A 20,814-nucleotide genomic window follows, 5' to 3' on the forward strand; every position below is an offset into this window, starting at 1 on the left:
AAAAATGACCTTTGGTTCAACAATCTTGGGCGTCCTCCTAAATAAACCAGCAAACCCCGATTTCTTCTCCTGTGGACAAAAGAGTCATTCATTTTATAACATAACAATTAAACACTACACAACAAAAAATATTTATAACTATAACTCTTTATTACGTATTTATATTGCACATTACATAAATAAAGGATTAGGCCTACCTTTGCTAACAGGTCCTCATTACTGGCTGACAGATTCTCCTCCTAAAAAAAGGAAGACAAAAATTGGCAACAAATCAAATATACAATACAGCCACCTCCAATGTCTTCCAACCATCTCCACAATAGTCTTCAACATTTTTCAGGCCAGGGACCCCCCAAACTAATGGAGAGCTGGAGCAGGGACTCCCTACTATATACATATAATTGGGCCTAGTGTTGCGTATAAACAGCTACTCTGTTATTACATATTCAGTACTAGGGGATATTCCATCCAAGTCCAGGCTTATCCTGAAACCTTGAGCTGAATTTAGCTACATCTCCAGTTTAAGCCTCAAGTGGTACCATGATATTAAGCCTTAATCTGACCAAAGCTAATTCAGGCCTGAAGTTTAAGATGAACTTTGAGCACTCACAGTGACTTTGAGAAGGCCAGATCAGTGGAGCAACAACATACCAGAAAATGGGCTCAAAGTGTGACTTTTTTTAATGATCTGATTAAATGAGAGCAGAGCCACAGCACACATGGACAAGAGATTGATATGGACCACGGAACTTTTCTGGTCATTCTGATATAAGGAGCGAGAGGAAAGACATGACTCCCCTCTCCTCTCCTGTTCGCTCCCCCTCCTTTCCCAGTTGCTCTGTGGACAGAGAGGAGGCTGTGGAGTGCGGAGCCTGGTTAATGCACCCGGGGAATGAAGTGCCTGATCCCTTCCTGATGCGTGGTAGTACATGCGGAGCCTTAAGTTCCACTGTGCATAAAAGTGAAGCTGTAACAGAACTCTTAACTGGAAGAAACGATAAAATTCGATAAAATTAAATTCGGGCTGACATGTTTGCAGTTTGACAGGGAGCGAAAGACGAGGGAATGAAGAGAGACAGACGTGATGAAGGAGCAAACAGACAGAACCACTGAAAACCAGTTCATCCTCATCCTCATAGAAAAAAAAAATAATGGAGAAAGTATAATCAACCAAAGATTTCACAACCCTAGACCTCTGGTCTAAAACAAGCTGCACATTACATTGGTTAAACAGGTAAAAGACACTTTAGGCTTTTATATAGAGTAGTCCCTCCCTGTGTATAAAATTACTAGATTTACAGTACTACAGTATAATTTTGTCTGTTTAATAGGGATGGGACAAGACATGAGATTACAAGGACAAAACAATGCAAGATTTTAATACTGTAATAAAAAATTATACAGTTCAGTTCACAATTTTGGCAATTTTGTATTTGCTTTATTTAATATTTTTGCTGTCATTGTCGGACTGCTTTTTGGAACTGTAGCTTCTTAAGAAATGGAACTTGCCGACCCTTAACCCTGTTTTTACCCAATCCCAATGTAAACACATGCAAAACAAATGTTATAGATGTTAGCCGAGCCTTACCTGCACCATCATGTCTGGGATACTGTCACAGCTCCCAAACTCAAACTGTGCATCACTCAGAGGATCCTGAAAAATACATGAAGGTTAAATTATTTGACCATTATTTTATGGTGCATGTTTTGGCGCCCAAATGAATCGAAACAAACATGGGCAAAATGACTGATGTGCTGTGGTAGAGATAGACAGATATATGAGGCTGATATTTGCACTTTTAGCTCATCTTGTTTTCTAATTTTGACTTAAGTTGGTAGGATTCTGTCTGTTGTAAATATAAATTAGAACTGTACACCAATGAAGAAGCAATTTGTGAAGAAAAGTTTAAAAATATGTTGAAAATCACAAGAAGCAGAAAATTACAATTACATCACACAAAGAATTCTGTCCAAAAGTTAGACACAATTTACACAAGAAGCACATTTTTGTGATATAAAAGTGCATTGTGTAAGTTTTCTGGTGGAGGGTCTGTCAAATGCTTTTCTCCATGGAGATATTATTGCTTTGTCTGGAATTTTTCACAGTATGGCATTAAACATTTCTATCTCCCTGGAGACCAAACCAGACCAAGTTCCAGGTCAGGTCTTGTGGAGAGGTGACCCTTTTTGAGCTCTAAAATCAGCTGTAATTGAATAAGTAGAAGGTAGATATGTTTGATGTCATATTGTGGAATATTCCAGACAGGGGAATGACATATCCGTAGAAACAAGCTGGTGACAGAACCCTCCACCTACAGTGAAACAATATACATTTTTTAACATCTGACTTAGGAAACAGAGTTTCAGACAGAGCGGTGTCTACAGTTAGCGTCACACCTTCAGGGAGTGTCGATTATATCAGTTGCAAAGTATCAACTATACTTATTTTTAAAACAAAATTGACTTTTAGTTTGTTTGTGGGCTTAAACAGGTTCAGTGAGTTAAAATCATTACCTCATCAGTGGTCAGTCGTGGAGAAGGTTTTGGTGACTTTTTGAACATCCCTGCAAAGCCTCCAGACTTTTCCTGAGAAATTTAAAGTGACAAATTTGAGTCACTAATGAAATGAGAAAATGTTTAACTGTAAGCACAAAAAAACACCCAATTATTTGGTTTTGGACCTTCGTTTTGGAGCCTTCAGACAAATTTTCACAACTTGCAGAAAGTGGTGTGTCTCCAACAGAATCCTACAAACAATAGAAAAGTTAGATATAAGTTAGCTGTATAAAAGTTATTATTATTGTTGTTGTTGTTGTTAATAATAATAGGGTTGTCAAAAGTATAGAAAATCAGACACTAATCGATACTAAAACTAATATTGAAACTAGATACTCATCTGATCAGATATCAATACTGAAAAAGTTCCATTCACAGGACAGAAATGAAGCCTTCCTGAATAGGTTTAGAATGATCTTAAGGCGTATCAGAACAAGTACAAGTGCACATAGAAAAGAAAGTACTATAATTTAATGTTGAAAATCGCATTCTAAAGAGTATTTTTTATCTCCTGGTGGTATCGGAATCTGTATTGAGCATCAAGTCTGTTCCTTAATAATATTAATATTAATACCGTGACAAAACCATTTTAAATAAACTCACCTCATCTGCAGATTTCGCCTCTGTATTTTTATTAGGCTTTTTGAACATGCCAGTGAAGATATTGTCCTGAAAACACATGAGAAGTAACTTAAGTGAAGGTTCTATTGAATGTTTAACTTTTACTTCTTATTAATACTCAAATGAATGCAATGATGTAAAAAACAAAACAAAAAAAAAAACACACTTGCCACATTTACATGAGAGCTTTAATTCTGAATACAAATAACTTAATTCTGAATAAAAATGAATTTCACTTTTAAAAGACCATGTCAACACTTAATTCCTAATGAAAATTATTATTAAGTAAGTGGTTGGTTTATTCCGATTTTAAAGCTGAATTAATTTATTCTGTTTTAATTCAGAACTATATAATTCAGAACAATTAATGTGGAATTAAAAACATCATGCAAATATGGCCACTATGCCATCTCTTACCTCACTGTCAAAAAGGTTGTCAATACTTGAAGATCGTTTGAACATTCCTGCAAATCCTCCTTTCTTTTCCTAAAATCAAGAAAGCAAAATTAAATTAAATATGAATTTAAATTTGTGCATACAACTTAAAGAGGGGGGATTTGATATTCAGATCACCATATTACCTTTTATTGTTTTGAAAATGCTATATTTGCTAAAAACTATTTATTAACGTTTTGAAAGTTTCACGTTCTTTTTTGACAATCTGAGTTTGATCTCCCTTTGCTCACTGCACTAACCCACTCCCCCTTCAGAGTGCTGTTACATTACAATCGATGTGCATTTTGCCGATGAAACTACTGCTCATTGCATCAGGTTTGTGAAGTTGTAATGTACAGTTTTGTATCATGTTTTTGTATATTTATGGAGAATTGTCGTGAGGGATAATGGGTGACGTAGGCATTTGGGGGCGGAGCTTTGGACGGAATCTTACGGGGAGTGTTTGAACAGGGCCTGGGAGAGATCGCTACATTACTCAAGCATGCATGGATGACGTCTAAAACCTCTTCAAGCATGTTTCTAATAAAGGAAAGTTGTAACATGATCAAAAGCAAACATTATTATACTTACTTTGGGAGCTGTGGAGGCAAACAGACTGTCACTGCTTTCAGACAGATCTTCACTGTTCTCATCCTGTATTTAGCCATAAAATATAATGTAAATATCTTATCAATCATCAGCTAATACATCGATGAATATCTGCTCATCTGAAATGTGTTAGGGAAACTGTTCAAATGATCACAGTGGTTTACCTTCTCAGCTGTGGCGCCCTCTGCTTGTTTCTGGGGCTTCTTAAAGAGGTTGGTGAATACACTTTTCTCCTAAAATACAATAAAAAAAAATGAGTAAACTTTACAAAAAAGAAATATCTATTTTTAATTTTTAACAAAGTATTTATCTTACATTTTGCCATTTTAATCTTATATATCTGCATGGTATTTTACATACATTATCTTCTTATTTCTAAATTAATTAACATTTTCTTCTATGGCAAAAAAAACAAAACAAAACATAAAAATTAAAAAAATTTAAAATAGAGATATAAATCAAATACATATCTAAAAAGTATAGATATTATACATTAATTATAAATACCAAATTTTAACTTTATTCCTATTTTAGTTTTAATTTTTAACAAAGTATTAATATAATATCATACATGTAGCCATTTTAGATTTAAATACCTACATTATTTTATGAAATTCAAGACATTTTAACTCATATTTATTCCATTCTACAGTTTGAACTCACTTTGGTCACTTCAGTCAAGTCATCATTGCTGGCCGTCATCTCTTCTTTGTCCTCCCTCTCCTAAGAAAAACACAAAACATGTTTAAATACGATCAAAACAGCTAAGATTGCAATATTATCAAGTAAAGTCAAAGTATAATAATAAAAATATTCACTGGTGAAGCTGCTCTTTCTTTTGGAGTCTTTGGTGTCTTTTTGAGAAGGCCACTGAACATCCCTTTGTCCTGAAACAAACAAAACAAATACAGAACAGGATCAACACACACACTGTATTTATTATGAGGTCAATGTCACAGTTTTGATTTTCAGACCTGTTTATTCTCTGATAGATTTTCATTGCTTGCTGAAAGTTCATCACCAGACTGTTCCTGTGAAGATAGAAATATACATTGGGAGTTACTTCAGAAGAATTTGCTACAGACCACACTGAACATCTGTGAGTGAATGTGGTGTGTGCTTGTTTAAGGGACGGATGGTGCAGCTTTTCCAATAAATTCTTGATCGATTAAAGACACACGCTATTGATCCATTAGTCGACCAAAAGGGGGCGTGGCAAAAGCTCTCGAAACTATTATGTACCTCTGTGTATCTGACCCAAACTGTGCTCACAAGACTTACTTTCTCAGCTGTGGCGCCCTCTGTTGGTTTCTGAGGTTTCTTAAAGAGGTTGGTGAATATACTTTTCTCCTAAAATAAAATTTAAAAAAAGTGAGTAAACATTACAAAAAAGAAATATCTAGTTATAGTTTTAATTTTTGACAAAGTATTAATCTTACATTTTGCCATATTAGTCTTATATACCTGCTTTATATTTTACATGCTTTACATTTTCATCTTACTTCTAAATTAATTTACTATTTAAATAAATAAATGAATAATTAAAAAGAAAACAAAAATATAAAAAATAGCAATATAAATTAAATAAAAATGATCAGACAATAAATAAAAAATGCATAGATATTATAAATGAACTATAAATACCCAGTTTTAAGTGTATTCCTATTTTTAACAAAGTATTAATATAATATTGTACATGTAGCCATTTTACATTGAAATACCTACATTATTTTACATATATTTTCTTCTTATTTAAAGATAAATTGTGTTATATTATTATTGTTGTGAAGTTATTTTTAAATAAATATTATACATGTTTGAAATTCAAGACATTTTAACTCATATTTATTCCGTTCTACAGTTTGAACTCACTTTGGTCACTTCAGTCAAGTCATCATTGCTGGCTGTCATCCCTTCTTTGTCCTCCCTCTCCTAAAAAAAACACAAAACATGTTTAAATAAGGTTAAAATAACATAAAATGCAGTATGCAGTATCAAGTAAATTTGAGGTATAATTATAAAAATATTCACTGGTGAAGCTGCTCTTTCTTTTAGAGTCTTTGGTGTCTTTTTGAGAAGGCCACTGAACATCCCTTTGTCCTGAAACAAACAAAACAAATAGAGAACAGGTTCAACACACACACTGTATTTATTATGAGGTCAATGTCACAGTTTTGATTTTCAGACCTGTTTATTCTCTGATAGATTTTCATTGCTCGCTGAAAGTTCATCACCAGACTGTTCCTGTGAAGACAGAAATATACATTGGGAGTTACTTCATAAGAATTTGCTATAGTCCACACTGAACATCTGTGAGCGATTGTGGTGTGTGCTGGTTTGAGGGTCGAATAGTCCAGACGGGATGCTTTTAGCACGTTTTCTAATAAATTCTTAGTCAGTTAAAGACATATGCTGCTGATTAATTAGTTGACTAAAAGGGTGCATGGCAAAACTTCTCAAAACTATTATGTACCTCTGTGTTTCTGACCCAAACTATGCTCACAAGACTTACCTTCTCGGCTGTGGCGCCCTCTGCTGGTTTCTGGGGTTTCTTAAAGAGGTTGGTGAATATACTTTTCTCCTAAAATAAAATTTTAAAAAAGTGAGTAAACATTACAAAAAATAAATATCTAGTTTTAATTTTTGACAAAGTATTAATCTTACATTTTGCCATATTAGTCTTATATACCTGCTTTATATTTTACATGCTTTACATTTTCATCTTACTTCTAAATTAATTTACTATTTAAATAAATGAATTAAAAAGAAAACAAAAATATAAAAAATAGCAATATAAATTAAATAAAAATTATCAGACAATAAATAAAAAATGAATAGATATTATAAATGAACTATAAATACCCAGTTTTAAGTGTATTCCTATTTTTAACAAAGTATTAATATAATATTGTACATGTAGCCATTTTACATTGAAATACCTACATTATTTTATATATATTTTCTTCTTATTTAAAGCTAAATTGTGTTATATTATTATTGTTGTGAAGTTATTTTTAAATAAATATTATACATGTTTGAAATTCAAGACATTTTAACTCATATTTATTCCGTTCTACAGTTTGAACTCACTTTGGTCACTTCAGTCAAGTCATCATTGCTGGCTGTCATCTCTTCTTTGTCCTCTCTCTCCTAAGGAAAAAAAACAACAAAAAAACACAAAACATGTTTAAATAAGATCAAAATAACTAAAATTGTAATAATTTCAAGTACATTCGAAGTATAATTATAAAAATATTCACTGGTGAAGCTGCTCTTTCTTTTGGAGTCTTTGGCGTCTTTTTGAGAAGGCCACTGAACATCCCTTTGTCCTGAAACAAACAAAACAAATAGAGAACAGGTTCAACACACACACTGTATTTATTATGAGGTCAATGTCACAGTTTTTCAGACCTGTTTATTCTCTGATAGATTGTCATTGTTCGCTGAAAGTTCATCACCAGACTGTTCCTGTGGAAATAGAAATATACATTGGGAGTTACTTCATAAGAATTTGCTACAGACCACACTGAACATCTGTGAGTGAATGTGGTGTGTGCTTGTTTAAGGGCTGGATGGTGCAGACAGGAACCTTTTCCAATAAATTCTTGGTCAATTAAAGACATGTGCTGCTGATCCATTAGTCGACTAAAAGGGGGCGTGGCAAAAGCTCTCAAAACTATTACGTAGCTCTGTGTATCTAACCCAAACTGTGCTCACAAGACTTACCTTCTCAGCTGTGGCGCCCTCTGCTGGTTTCTGGTTTTTTTTAAAGCGGCTGGTGAATTTACTTTTCTCCTAAAATCAATAAAAATATATATTTGTTTTAATTTTAACAACTTTTTAATCTTGATACAACTGAACACATATTTAGTCATTTAAGATTTATATACACAGATTATTTTGCATGTATTTTCATATTTTGGGAGTTTGATTGACAACCTAACAGCTTTTTTTTGATCATTATAATTTCATCATAACATCATAATCTTTGAACATTCATTGACAATTTGAAACAAAAAAAATTCTCTATACAACCTTTAAAGGGCCCATATTATGTTACTTTCTGATCAATGTTCTAATGTAGTTTCCTCAACACAAACAGACCTGCAGTTGTGTTTTGTTTCATTCACACATGTTTAACACACAACCCCTGCATATTTAGGCACAGCTCTTCTCTCAAACTGTGTCATGTGGTAATAAAGGAAGAGCTCCACTGTGTTTTCCAACTCCGTACACCTTCACTAAATCGAGTTTAAGATAGTTGTATTGTGATAACACTACCTCCCACCACCCTCTAACCTCTCATCATCAAATCCTACCTCTCCCCTTCAAAAAGTTTGTCTCATTATTTTCTCCTGTTATATGTAGACAGACAGGCAGAAATAAACGTTTAAAATGTTTTATAAATGTTTTAGAGAAATGTATTGATTTGATCCAGACCTGTTTATTCTCAGACAGATTTTCATTGCTTGCCGAAAGTTCATCCCCAGACTGTTCCTGTGAAGAGAAAAGATAATGCACTTCATAATAATTCACCAGGAATTACATTAGACAGGATGCCACCTGCCTGTCTCCATGGATGTCTCACAATGTAGCTTTTAACTTGTAATTTGTATTTATTTAATTATAGTAAGGCCAGATTATCCATATGGGCCAGTGGCACAGCGCACCACATTGGCTTAAAACAGTTCTGATTGTAGGTGTTTTAATTCCCAAATAAAACCTTAAAAAATGTGCATTCTTCTTGTGAGTGGTGGTCTTCAGGGATATAAACAAATTTCATTTCATACTGTGGAAGAATCCAGGCAAAGCAGTATCATCTCCATGGAGATAAGCAGGTGGCAGCCCCTTCATCAAAAAAGTTACACAGTGCACCTTTAAATCCCTGTAAAATAAAGTTTTAAAGTCTCCTGATGCATTTGAGTAATTATTTCAGTACAGATATATGATATAAACTGCTCTTGGGGACAAAATAAGTCTGCTGTGTGCTGTCTACATTTAATTGTAACACATTCTATTGTCCAATAATAAGAAAGTGCACTGTTAGCCTGTTAGTTGTCGTAAGCTTTACTGTGACTATTACCTTCTCTGGCTCGGGGTCTTCCACTGTTTTCTGCCTCTTGAACATGTTGGTGAAAATATTCTTCTCCTAAAAACACAGAAACAAATGTTAAATCCAACACTAAAAGATGCCATAGAGGAAACTACACTGTAAAGGCTGCCACACACTTCAGGCTTTTTCCGTCTTCAACGATTTTTAAACATGCGACAAAAAGCGTACACTACAGACACAAGGAGAATCTTATGAGACTTAAAATCCTAGATCGCAAAGACTGCAGCGAGATATGTCTGCAGACCACTGGCTGTAAAGCTGTGAGCGCGATCACATCAGCTGTTTCCTGTCTACAGTAAAACCACTCACTTGGAGACTCAAGTGTTCAAAAGATCAAGTCAACACTGAGTTTTTTGAAACTCTTTTTGAAACTAATTTTTATTTGTGAAATGTGGTGCAATACTTCAGATACATGATTTTTAAAGCATAAAAGTTTGCCAATAAAGTACACAGAAAGTAGAGTCTCTATCACTAATCTGCAGCTTCAGCTCGATCAGTGCGCTGAATGGATGTAAACAGTCACATGTGAGGAACTACTCTGCCTTTTTACTTTCAAAGAACACTTCAAACTGGATTAACAGCTGTGTATTGTGGACTGGATGTCATTATTTGTGGAGGACAAACTGTATGGATAATGTGGATGAGAAGTTGCACTTTAAATTTACAACTTTTCGAGAGGTGAGGAATAATTAGTTTTACTATTTCCCGAATTTGTATCTTGCGTCTCTGTGTCTGTCACTTCGTCTGCCCCTGACACTCTGTTTTATTTGTTGTTACCATAGCGTTGCTAGTGTTTGGTGATTACAATTTCACAAAGCAGCTCAGAGTCACACTGACACCACACATGAAGACGCAAAGTCGGGTCATGCCTCTCCAAACTCGCAAATTGCAGCCAAAATCAGACAAATTCTCCTGTAGTGTGTGGCGGCCTTTTGATTAACATATAGTACCTACTTTATTTGTGCTACGTTCAGACAGGTCATCAGTGCTGCCTTGTGGTTCTTTCTTCTCATCTCCCTCCTAAAAAGTATGAAAATTCAGATACTAATACTCATTTGAGCAAGTACCGATACTAAAAAAATCCCATTGAGAGGACAGAGTCTTTCCTGAATGTCTTTTGAATGATCTTGAGCTGTATAGTATAAGAGGACATAAACTAGTATATGCCCATGGACCACTATGAAACCTACCTGAACCACTGAGAAGACCACATGAGAATAGAATTATGATTTAATGTTGAAAGTCACACTCTATTGTCTAAAGAAAGAGTGTTTTTTAATCATAGTGTTATCAGAATCAGTATTGAGTATTGAATCTATTCATTAGTATTGAAAACAAATTTGAAATTTTAGAATTGTGAAACACTACTCCTAAAACAGTAATATGTTCACTTCAAAATTCATAATATTGTCCTAATGCAGGTAGATTTATTTGATTTGATTTCACATACCGGCATCTCAGTCTTTTCTGAAGTTTTTGGAGTCTTTTTGAGCAGGCCGCTGAACATCCCTTTGTCCTAAATAGACAACAGACAAAAATCAGCCATTTTGTGCACATTTTGTATGTAACTTCTCTGTGGAGGGTCGCCACCTGATTGTCCTCCTGGAGATGGTATTGTTTGGCCTGGCATGTTCCACAGTATGGCATTAAACTTATCTAGCTCCATGAAGAAAAGCAAGTGACATCAGGCCAGGTTAACAGTAAGAATGCATGTTTTTCTATGTATTTTTATCAATGAAAACTACTGCCATTTAAATTAAGAAATTACATCTCCATAGAACCGATCAGGTGGAAGTACCCTCACCACAAAAGTTACACAGTGCATCTTTAATCACTGAAATAGAAAGTTTGTTTTCATGATGATAGAAAATCTTTATATTATATTTCGTGGCTTCTAACCTTCTTTTTCTCTGACAGATTTTCACTGCTGGTGGAAAGCTCTTTGTCCAAGTTCTCCTATTAGATAAACAAGATCATTATTATCATTTTAAAACACAATGTTGTTTGAATTTAAGACACACTGAAATAATAATGTCAGTGTAATTTATTATAATTTGTATTTATTGTGCAGATAATAATATAATAATTTAAGATTAAATAATGTATATTAAGTACTATAACATTAGCATTAGACAATAAAGAGATAAAAATCTAGATGGTCACACAATATAGTCGTATTAACACTGCTAAATATTAGATAAAAGCATGAGATATTTTCAAACCTCATCAGTTAGGGCTTCTTCTGTTGGTTTAGGGGCTTTCTTGAACATCCCACTGAAAATTCCTCCTTTTTCCTAAAACAAACAAATAAAAAGCAAATATCAAGTAACAAGTGTGTATTTTGTTAGATAAATATTACCAGAGTTTATAATTTACCTTAGCACTCCCTTCAGAAGTTTCACCACTGCTCGTTGAAACGGTATCATCGAGAGGTTGTTTCTCCTGTAAGAATTAAAATGTATGTCTTGAATGCTCCACTGTGTTTTTAAACCCCACACACCTTCACTAGAATCATTTGGAGAATTTCAGCCCTGGAATTGCCAATCTCGATTTAACATAGGTTAAAAGGCAGCTGTTGACTTGAAAACTACCGCTTCATGACATCACAAGGTGGAACTAAGGTTGTCGCAATAACCTCAGAAATGAATCACCATGGTACTAAAAGGCCCATCACGGTGCATGTTGGGCCACCACAATCACTGCACGTGACCACGTGACACAATGCAGAGTCCTGCATGGGTCAATTTTTAGAGACCCGCACCCGCCCAGACCTGTTAACATTCCACCCATTACCGCCCGTGCCCGTGATAACCCAAGACTAACCCAGGACTAACCCAGGACTAAAAGTGCGCTTGTGAAGACAGTCAGGTGACCACAGGCGAAAGGACTACAGCAGCTCCGTGCCGCACGGAGGTAAATGCAGCCGTCACCCGATTGCGCTTTGCGGACACCTGCCCCGTGTGCACTTAAGTCCGTGGGTACCCGAGCCGGTGCAGGACTCTGACCCGAGCTACCACATTGAGAGCTGGAGAGATGCAGTGGCACTTGTTCCAAAGCCAAATGTTACTTCGCCCACGCTACACGCGCTATCCACACGACAACCAAGGTACATGTGTATGTGCACAACAAGCGCATCATCGGAGAGTTTTCAGTGTCACTGGAAACATTATAACTCCGGGGGATGGGGGGTGGGTGAGGGGCTGCGATATCATCGCATATAGCGCTGTTGAGCCGCTATACCGCACCACAGGAGAAATTCCCTAATGGCGACTAGGTGGCACAGAGCATTTTGAGCTTTGAAGATGTAGACAAACTAATAATAAAGTTAATCAAACATGTGTGAATGAAACAAAAAACTACTCCTGGTATTTTTTTGAGTGACTTATAGCTCACTAGATTCAACTTTCATATCCTCACCTCCTCTGGCTGCTGCTCCACTTGTGGTTTGGGAGATTTCTTGAACATTCCACTGAAAACACCTCCCTTTTCCTGTAAAAATAAAAATAAAAATGAACAAACATCAGACATGTTTTTATGACTAAAAGGAAAGAATGTCGTAATATCTAAAATAGTGTTTAAATTTCCTTACTTTGGCCTTGTTGTTGTTTTCAGAGACACTGTCTTCACTGGTCAAGGCCTCAGACTGGAATAGTGCATGGACATTTGACTTATTATTTAATGTTTTTAGGTTTTAAACCAGTTATAATGTTATACTCTCATCAAAACAGTTGTGCATGTTTATATATTTCTGTATAGTAAAATTATTCAAGTTATAAATAAATAGTGTCCAAAACTAGTTTTAAAAAGGTGCATTTAACTTTAAAGGTGCATGTATCTTTTTTGGTGGAGGTTTGGCCAAATGCTTTTCTTCATGGAGATGTTATTGCTTTTTCTGGAATATTTCACAGTATGGCATTAAATCTTTCTATCTTCAGGAAGCCTAAACCAAACCAAGTTACAGGTCAGATCTGCGGAAAGGCGACCCCACTTACAGTCAGAATGCTTGTTTTTCTAGGGATGTGACATCACTAAACACTGCCCTGATCACAGTCAGGTGTTTCTGATACAAACGCCTGTCTGCAGGGGGCGGAGCTTGAAGTGTGGATACCTGTTCGACCAATCACACTGTTCTTTATACCTCCAGATCCTGCCCCCTCCTCCCACCTCACTCTCCCCTTTAGTCCTTCAGACACCCCCTCACTCTTCCCTTTAGTCCTACAGATCCCCCCTCACTCTCCCCTTTAGTCCTTCAGACCCCCCCTCACATTCTCCTTTAGTCCTCCGCCTTTAGTCCCACTTTAAGTTCATGTTCAATTGAAAAACTGAAACTTTTAACAAACTAGAGCTAATAAAAATACATGCAAACACATATTCACCTCTTCATTCTGAGCCGTTTCTGTTGTTTTGGGAGACTTTCTGAACATCCCACTGAAAATTCCACCTTTTTCCTAAAGCAAAGATGACAAATGTTATGGAGCAGCCCTAAACCTGATGTAAAACTGATGTAAAACAGTGAAGAGGACTCACCTTGTTTTCAGACAGACTGTCAGAACTGGCAGAGAGCTCCTTTTTCTTGTCCTAAAACAGAAGAGAGACCAGAGAGATATCTTTATAATACTGTTTACTCAAAAACATATCCAGAGTTGTGTTTTGATTCATTCTGGTCACTCCAGAACTGTAATTAAATAATCAATGTTACCAGCTAATAAATAAATAAAAATTATGGCTAAATAGAACTGATATAATGTTATACAACTAAAAGTAAACCAAAAAGATTAAAGCATAAAATAGGACCATTAACAACATGTATGATTTTTTGTCAGTTTGCATCACACACATGCAGGTCTCATTAAAGGACCCATATTACACTATTTTCTGATCTATGTTATAATGTTGTTTTTTTCATCACAAACAGACCTGGAGTTGTCAGATTAAGGGGAGAGGTAGAGTACTTCACTGGGTCATAAAAATATCTCTAAAATTCACAGTACAGGTACTCTAGCATTTTTGTGTCTGGAAAAATCTAATAAGTTATTATTATGGATCTGTTCTCACCAGTTTTGTTTCTGCCTCTTTGTGTTTTTCAGATTTCTCTTCTGTTGATGCTTCGACTGAGTTCGGGTCTGGGGTCTCTGCTCGCCTGGGACAAAAACATCACATGTTTTTAAATGCTAATAAGCAATTACATCACGCAGTGTGAACATGGACTGTAATACTTTTTAAAGGGCCGATATGACACTATTTTCTGATCTATGTTATAATGTTGTTTCCTCATCACAAACAGACCTGGAGTTGGGTTTTGTTTCATTCACACATGTTTAACACACAAACCCTGCAGATTTAGACTCAGTTCTTTTCTCAAACAGAAAACGCTCTGCTCTACCTTGTGATGTCCTGTGATAATACAGGAAGTGCTCCTTTTTGTTTTCGATAATGGCCACGTTTACATTATTTTTTTTAATTCTCCTGAATTAAATAGTTCGTAATTCAAATATTCTCTATCAAGTTTACATGGAAATAATAATCCTGAATTGAGGTTTACATGTGAAAACACGTTAAATTGTCTTTATTTAATTCCGCTCAATGTCTGGGGGTCGGGAAAAGTTCTCATTGGACAGGGACAGGGAGATGTAGACAGACCAGTAATCCAAGATTACTCAAACATGTGTGAAGAAACCACATTCTCACACGGATTAAATCTCACAAGAGTACATTTTGCATTATATAGAATCTTTAAATGTCTATATCATAAACATATATCTAATCGCAATTATTATTATTTTTTCTGTTTTTTTCCCAAAATTGCACAACCCTATCCCATACAGAAATATACAGACTCTTGCCATCCATCGAAAATGTAAACTGTGTATGTAAACTGTGTCTAGTATTATTTTGTAAATTTCAGTGCAAAGTATGAATATTTAGAGCTTTCTGGTCAAGAACATATAAAACTGCGTGTATGTTGTCTCCAGTTCCCTCTGACATTTCAAGTACTATGTGACATCACGCAGTACTGCACTGATTATTTACACCTGGCTGTAACCACTTCACATATTTGAGATTGCTTCTTCCTCTGTACCTTCGTTGTGGGTTTAAACTGCAGACTCTTCATGACGGCCTTAAGCCCTCCCTGCTCAGACACATGTGAAAAAACAGGTTTAAGTCTTTTCCGCACCATGACTCACACATGTAAACAAACAGACAGATAACAAAGAGACGAACCTGTTTGGAGCCGGGAGCCAGTCTGTTCACGTCCGAGCCCTCCTCCTCTGTGCCTTCTGACACATGAGTCTGCAGAGGAAAAATACAACGGAGAAAAAAAAAAGATCAAAACATGTGGAATTACAAGATATGGAAATTTATTTATGTTTGTATTCATCACAAGCTTCTGAAAAGGAGTTTGTTTAAAACCATTTTCTTGAGTTTTGAAACTTTTTGGTATTGCTAATGTGTGCATTGTGTCTCCATGGTTACTGGTCAAAATACAAAAGATAAACAGCTCAAAACATGTGTAATTACAAGATACGACAATGCCATTCAGAAAATATTGATTAAATTATTTGCATGTGCTTATTTTGCTAGTCTTTCCTTTTTCAGACTTAAAGTTAAAAGGGCTCATATTACATTATTTTTCTTTCTACTAGTCGGTTCTAATGTTGTTTCCTCCTCACAAACGTGGAGTTGTTTTTTGTTTCATTCACACATTTAACACACAAACTGCAGATTCAGGCTGAGTTCTTTTCTCAAACAGAAAACACTCATGTCATGTGGTAATACAGGAAGTGCTCCATAAAACTCCATACACCTCCACTAGAATCAGTTAGATCATTTCTGCCTTGGAATTTCCAAATTTTACTCAACAAAAAGGTAAAAGGAGCTGATAACTTGAAAACTACCACCTCATAAAATTATAACATGCTAACGTACATGAACATTCATTTGAAGGAAAATCTCCAGCTTTACACTTTGGCACCCGTCTCCATCAAACTTGTGGATCTGGATCCAGGGTCCCACAGCCTGGTCTGGACCGAACAGAGCATTTTGAGCTTTAGAGATAGACAGACTAAAGGGTTACTCAAATGTGTAAATGAAACAAAACACAAGTACAGGTATGTTTTTGATGGGGTAACAGTATAACACGGTTTAAAGCTCACAAGAATCCATTTTGAGTAATTAAGGGGCTTTAAATTGTTCCTGCCTTGCCCGTAGTTTTTGTTTAAACTTAGTTTTTTTCTCAAGCCAAGTATGACATAATCTTTTAATGTTTGTTTTTAACCTGTATAGTTCAAGATCAGTCTAAAGCTAATCAGGAAAGGCTCATTTTTGTTCTGTGAATGGGACTTTAGCTAAAATGAGTATCTGGGTACAATACTAGTTTCAGTAGTGATTAGTATTTTATAATGCATTTTTATAATTAAAGTTTGACTCATACATGTGCATTGTAATGGGACATGCTCTCACACACATAGGCTTTGTTTTGACTTTCGGATTAGTTACAGGTCACACCCAAACACACCTGTTCAGTTCAACACAGCAAAATCTGTATAGAGATCTACTGTCAGATATTATGGCGCGTTCAGAGGACATAGGAAATTTCTGTTTTCCATGACTATTTTTGTTTTCTCCTTGTGTAATGTTTAATGTAACTCAACAAATGAATCTGCAGTCTAATGTAAGGATGCTAGATTATGGAAAAATAAGAGCTATGAATAAGACCAGCCCTGAAGACTATCTCTATAAAACCACTTTTTAGTCACTTTCGCATTTCGTTTGTTTGCCTTCGTTTGTCTCTTCATGTAAAGAGTCTTTGAATATCATGAAAAGCATTATACAAGTGTTATTTTTAGTAGTAGTAGTAGTAGTAGTAGTAGCTATAGCAGCAACAGCAGTTTTAGCATTAGTAGTAGCAGTAGCAGTATTAGAAGTAGTAGTATCAGCAGCAGCAGAAGCAGCAGTAGTAAAAGTAGCAGTAGCATTAGTAGTAGCAGCAGACACAGTAGTAGCAGCAGTAGTAGTAGCAGTAGTAGCAGCAGCAGAAGAATTAGCAGCAGTAGTAGTAGCAGTAGGAGCAGCAGCAGTAGTAATAGTACAGTAATAATTGTGGTTAAAGAGGGAGTATTTTACTTCTGTTTGGTATTACCCGCTAACACATAACACATTTACATCACCTTGTCGTCTTCTATTGTTTTGAAAATGCTGTACTTTTTTATACTTCAGAACACAACACAATCAGCGTGCATCCCCCTAATGAAACTACTGCACATCGCATCAGGTTTGTGAAGTTGTACTGGACAGAATAGACATAGACATTGCCTTAATGCTAATTGTAAAGAGGGTTTCAATAGGTTCCTGGAGAGATCGTTAAGTTACTCGAACATGCATGGATGTCACTCATAAATGTTTTCGATGAGGGAGCGTTTTTAACATGGAAGCTAAAAAATAAATAAATACATTTTGCATAATACCCCCTCTCTTGAATCAATTAATAGTTTTATTTAATTTGCACAGTCATAATCTGATGTGAACTAAGTCCAGCTATAGCAATTCTCTGACTTGTTTGGCTGTAGGTTTCTAAAATAATGTTAGAATGCAGCAAAAATGCAAACAAGGGTGAATTCACAAGTTGCATAAAACAATAATTTTCCCTCTTTTTTAAACAAAACATGATAAAAAAAAAATTAATAACGTTCTTTCTTTTTTTTTTTGGAAACACAGTACAAAAGAAGTAAAAGTTTGTACCTGTGGCTCTGTGACCTGGTCTCTGCGACGTAGGCTGAATTGTCTGGGAGATTTCAGCTCCTTCAAAATAAAATAAAGATTCAAAACAAAAGAAGAACTCGACACCTTTTGTCTGACTGTGAATTTTTTCCCACACTGTGTGACAATAGACCTCAGACAACCCACTGTAATCTGTTTACTCTGAAGGGGAGACTGAACACTGGAAAATGGGTATGTAAGAGGTAATATAACTAAAATTAAAGGTGCTCTACCTGTGTTTTTGAATTAAAAATGTAAAAAACAGAACTAGTTCATTTTAAACGGTCTGCAGAGGTCCAGAGTTATTCCTCAGTCACTCAGTTCTTTAACCAGAATAGTCCCGCTAAGGATCTCATTTTCAGTTGATAGTTCAACTTAATGTTTTTAGTGCTAGGGGAAACTGGAGCACCCAGAAGAAACCTATGCAGGCATAACCAGAACATGCAAGCTCCACAGAGAAAGGCCCCAGAATCAAACCCAGGACCTTTTTACTGTGAGGTAAGGGCACTAACTGCTGTGCCATTGTGCCGCATGCTGCCTTACATGAAAATCATCTTAGAAATTCTCTCAAAGCACGACAATTTAGTCCCTATTCATTCACTCTTTGATTAGCGAGATACTGTTGTAATCACAGCTGCCCTGGGACAGACTGACAGAAGTGAGGCTGTTAGAGTGTGCTGTACCTCCTCTGTGGGTCTGGGAGGAATCACTGGAGTTTCAGTCTGTTTTTCTTTGGGATTCACATTTGCACTGACCTAAAGATACATGACAAAAAGATGAAACAAAAATGTTTAGACAATCAAGTTTTACATTTGTTTTAAATGAAGAGGTTGGATATGTTCATCAGCTAAAAAATGTTTTTTTACATTTGTTCTACCACAGACTATTTTACTACTGTTGAAAATGCCTTATATTTAACATGAGGGTGACTAACCTCTGCACTCTTCATCTACTTTATACTATACTATACTATACTCAGAGGTGGTACTTCTATTTCTGAAGCCACATCTGCCTCGGGGCAGATATGAGCCACTGGCCGCTCTGACCACCACCAAGCACTTAACCCAGATCTCTCATTTATGGCTTCTTCATTTGCTCACTTATTTGTTTTTTTAATTTCTAAACATGAAATAGATGCATTTAAGTGAAATGTTTTCATTAAAACACAAAGATCAGAGACAAACGACTAATACCTGGAGTCTCCTTTGATGGCTCTGTGTGTAACTCAGCTCCTGCACAAACACACACATATGTGAGGTAATAGAGACAGTTCAGACCATGAAGTTTGAACTCCCAGAAGAATTGCATCTGAACTGGACTTACTGAGTCTGAGGGCCGCGGGGGAACCACTGGGGTCTTCCTCTGCACTGGGACTGGTCTCTGGACCTGGGTCTGGAATTGGGTCTGGACTGGGGTGGGTTTCTCTAGTAAACTGGACTCAATTGTATTTGTCTAGGAAAGAGTCAATTTCAGATGACAGTTTACTTTAATGATAAATACAATATGTAAGTTGCGGTGTAAGGTAGTTTGCATTACCTCAATGGGAGGCCTTGGAGGAGGTTTAGGCTGCGAAAAGTAAAATGAATCAAAATTAACCATAGTCCATCCTTCATTCTCTCCTTCTCTGACTTTCCTCTGCATTATAATATGGGTAATTTTCCTTCTTAGTCATGAGTATTTTAAGATTGTGATTTAAAAGTTGTGTTCTCACTGGTTTGGGTTTCTTCTTGACCTCTGGTTTCATCACACAGGCCTCCATCTCTGCTCCTGAACAGTGTAAACAAACATAAATTAAAACATATCAAAACTCCCTTTGCACCTCCTTTGTGACATAAACCAGTGAGGCCAAGACTAATGGAATTCACCATTTAAACCAAGGCAGAGAAGAAAATACTAAAAATGACCAAAAAAAAAAGAATTACAAAAATAAACATAGCATTTAAAAGAGAAAAGTGCAGTAAAAAAAATCCTTTGAGTTGTCACCGTGCACAGCTAAACATAATTGTTGTCAGTCTAATCATGATCAGTGTAACATTTAGATTGACATTAATTATGTTTAGCTGTGCACACTGACAACTCAAAGGATTTTATTTGCACAGCTAAACATAACCGCTGTCAGTCTAATCATGATCAGTGTAACATTTAGAGAAATTTGGTAGTAAAAAAGTTATTTCTACAGTCACAGCTGCCCTGGGGCTGACTGATGGAAACATGGCTGCCAATCTGTGCCAATGGCCTTAGTAACAAGCACATTCAACTTTGGGTTAAGGTTATGTTAAGATGAATTTTTATGCTTAACACAATAAAAAATATTATAAATTAAAATGTGTTAATTAAAGATTTTGCTCTTTGTTTTTGTCAGAGTGAAAATAATTGAGAAAATCTTAAAATGTTCATGCTTTTAGGGTTTTTACACAGATATAAGATGTACTGCGATTTACTGTTGGAAATAACATTCTATTATTTTGTCTAAATAAAGATCATCACGGTATTGGAATTGCTATTGAATATTGAGTCTGTTCCTTAGTGTTGAAGTCGAGGTTGAAATTTTAGTATCATGACGGCACTACTTCTAACACACAAATACAAGATAACACATATCTCATATGGCAAATATTTGGCATAAACCAGAGAGACTCCTGAACATTTAATTAATTTTAAAACTGTTTTTGTTCACATTCCAGTACAGACACAAACAGAATGGCATTTCCTTCAGAAGACGG

The 20,814-nt window shown here is 35.8% G+C and overlaps 1 protein-coding gene across 1 annotated transcript in view; it reads right to left on the reverse strand.

Annotated features, from left to right (window-relative positions):
* The window catches only part of LOC110157820 (nucleolar protein dao-5-like), a 28,455-nt gene extending 8,605 nt beyond the window's left edge, over positions 1–19,850 (reverse strand). Inside the window, exons 1-40 of the mRNA XM_055151899.1 lie at positions 19,803–19,850; positions 19,628–19,657; positions 19,415–19,543; positions 19,285–19,323; positions 18,775–18,846; positions 15,557–15,625; positions 15,367–15,464; positions 14,390–14,474; positions 13,862–13,912; positions 13,711–13,782; positions 12,924–12,977; positions 12,752–12,823; positions 11,711–11,776; positions 11,557–11,628; positions 11,234–11,290; positions 10,785–10,850; positions 10,289–10,354; positions 9,305–9,370; positions 8,662–8,718; positions 7,948–8,016; positions 7,633–7,689; positions 7,482–7,550; positions 7,312–7,371; positions 6,734–6,802; positions 6,409–6,465; positions 6,253–6,321; positions 6,094–6,153; positions 5,503–5,571; positions 5,196–5,252; positions 5,040–5,108; positions 4,885–4,944; positions 4,386–4,454; positions 4,204–4,266; positions 3,595–3,663; positions 3,160–3,225; positions 2,682–2,747; positions 2,515–2,586; positions 1,589–1,654; positions 198–239; positions 10–69 (exon numbers count right to left, since the gene is read on the reverse strand). Coding sequence (XP_055007874.1) covers positions 10–69; positions 198–239; positions 1,589–1,654; positions 2,515–2,586; positions 2,682–2,747; positions 3,160–3,225; positions 3,595–3,663; positions 4,204–4,266; positions 4,386–4,454; positions 4,885–4,944; positions 5,040–5,108; positions 5,196–5,252; positions 5,503–5,571; positions 6,094–6,153; positions 6,253–6,321; positions 6,409–6,465; positions 6,734–6,802; positions 7,312–7,371; positions 7,482–7,550; positions 7,633–7,689; positions 7,948–8,016; positions 8,662–8,718; positions 9,305–9,370; positions 10,289–10,354; positions 10,785–10,850; positions 11,234–11,290; positions 11,557–11,628; positions 11,711–11,776; positions 12,752–12,823; positions 12,924–12,977; positions 13,711–13,782; positions 13,862–13,912; positions 14,390–14,474; positions 15,367–15,464; positions 15,557–15,625; positions 18,775–18,846; positions 19,285–19,323; positions 19,415–19,543; positions 19,628–19,657; positions 19,803–19,850 — 2,607 coding nt within the window. The remainder of the gene's footprint in view (positions 1–9; positions 70–197; positions 240–1,588; positions 1,655–2,514; positions 2,587–2,681; positions 2,748–3,159; positions 3,226–3,594; positions 3,664–4,203; positions 4,267–4,385; positions 4,455–4,884; positions 4,945–5,039; positions 5,109–5,195; positions 5,253–5,502; positions 5,572–6,093; positions 6,154–6,252; positions 6,322–6,408; positions 6,466–6,733; positions 6,803–7,311; positions 7,372–7,481; positions 7,551–7,632; positions 7,690–7,947; positions 8,017–8,661; positions 8,719–9,304; positions 9,371–10,288; positions 10,355–10,784; positions 10,851–11,233; positions 11,291–11,556; positions 11,629–11,710; positions 11,777–12,751; positions 12,824–12,923; positions 12,978–13,710; positions 13,783–13,861; positions 13,913–14,389; positions 14,475–15,366; positions 15,465–15,556; positions 15,626–18,774; positions 18,847–19,284; positions 19,324–19,414; positions 19,544–19,627; positions 19,658–19,802) is intronic.
* Positions 19,851–20,814: the final 964 nt, after the last annotated feature.

Source organism: Boleophthalmus pectinirostris, unplaced genomic scaffold, assembly GCF_026225935.1.
Source record: "Boleophthalmus pectinirostris isolate CB_2022bp ecotype Guang Dong unplaced genomic scaffold, ASM2622593v1 HiC_scaffold_16, whole genome shotgun sequence".
NCBI lineage: Eukaryota > Metazoa > Chordata > Actinopteri > Gobiiformes > Gobiidae > Boleophthalmus > Boleophthalmus pectinirostris.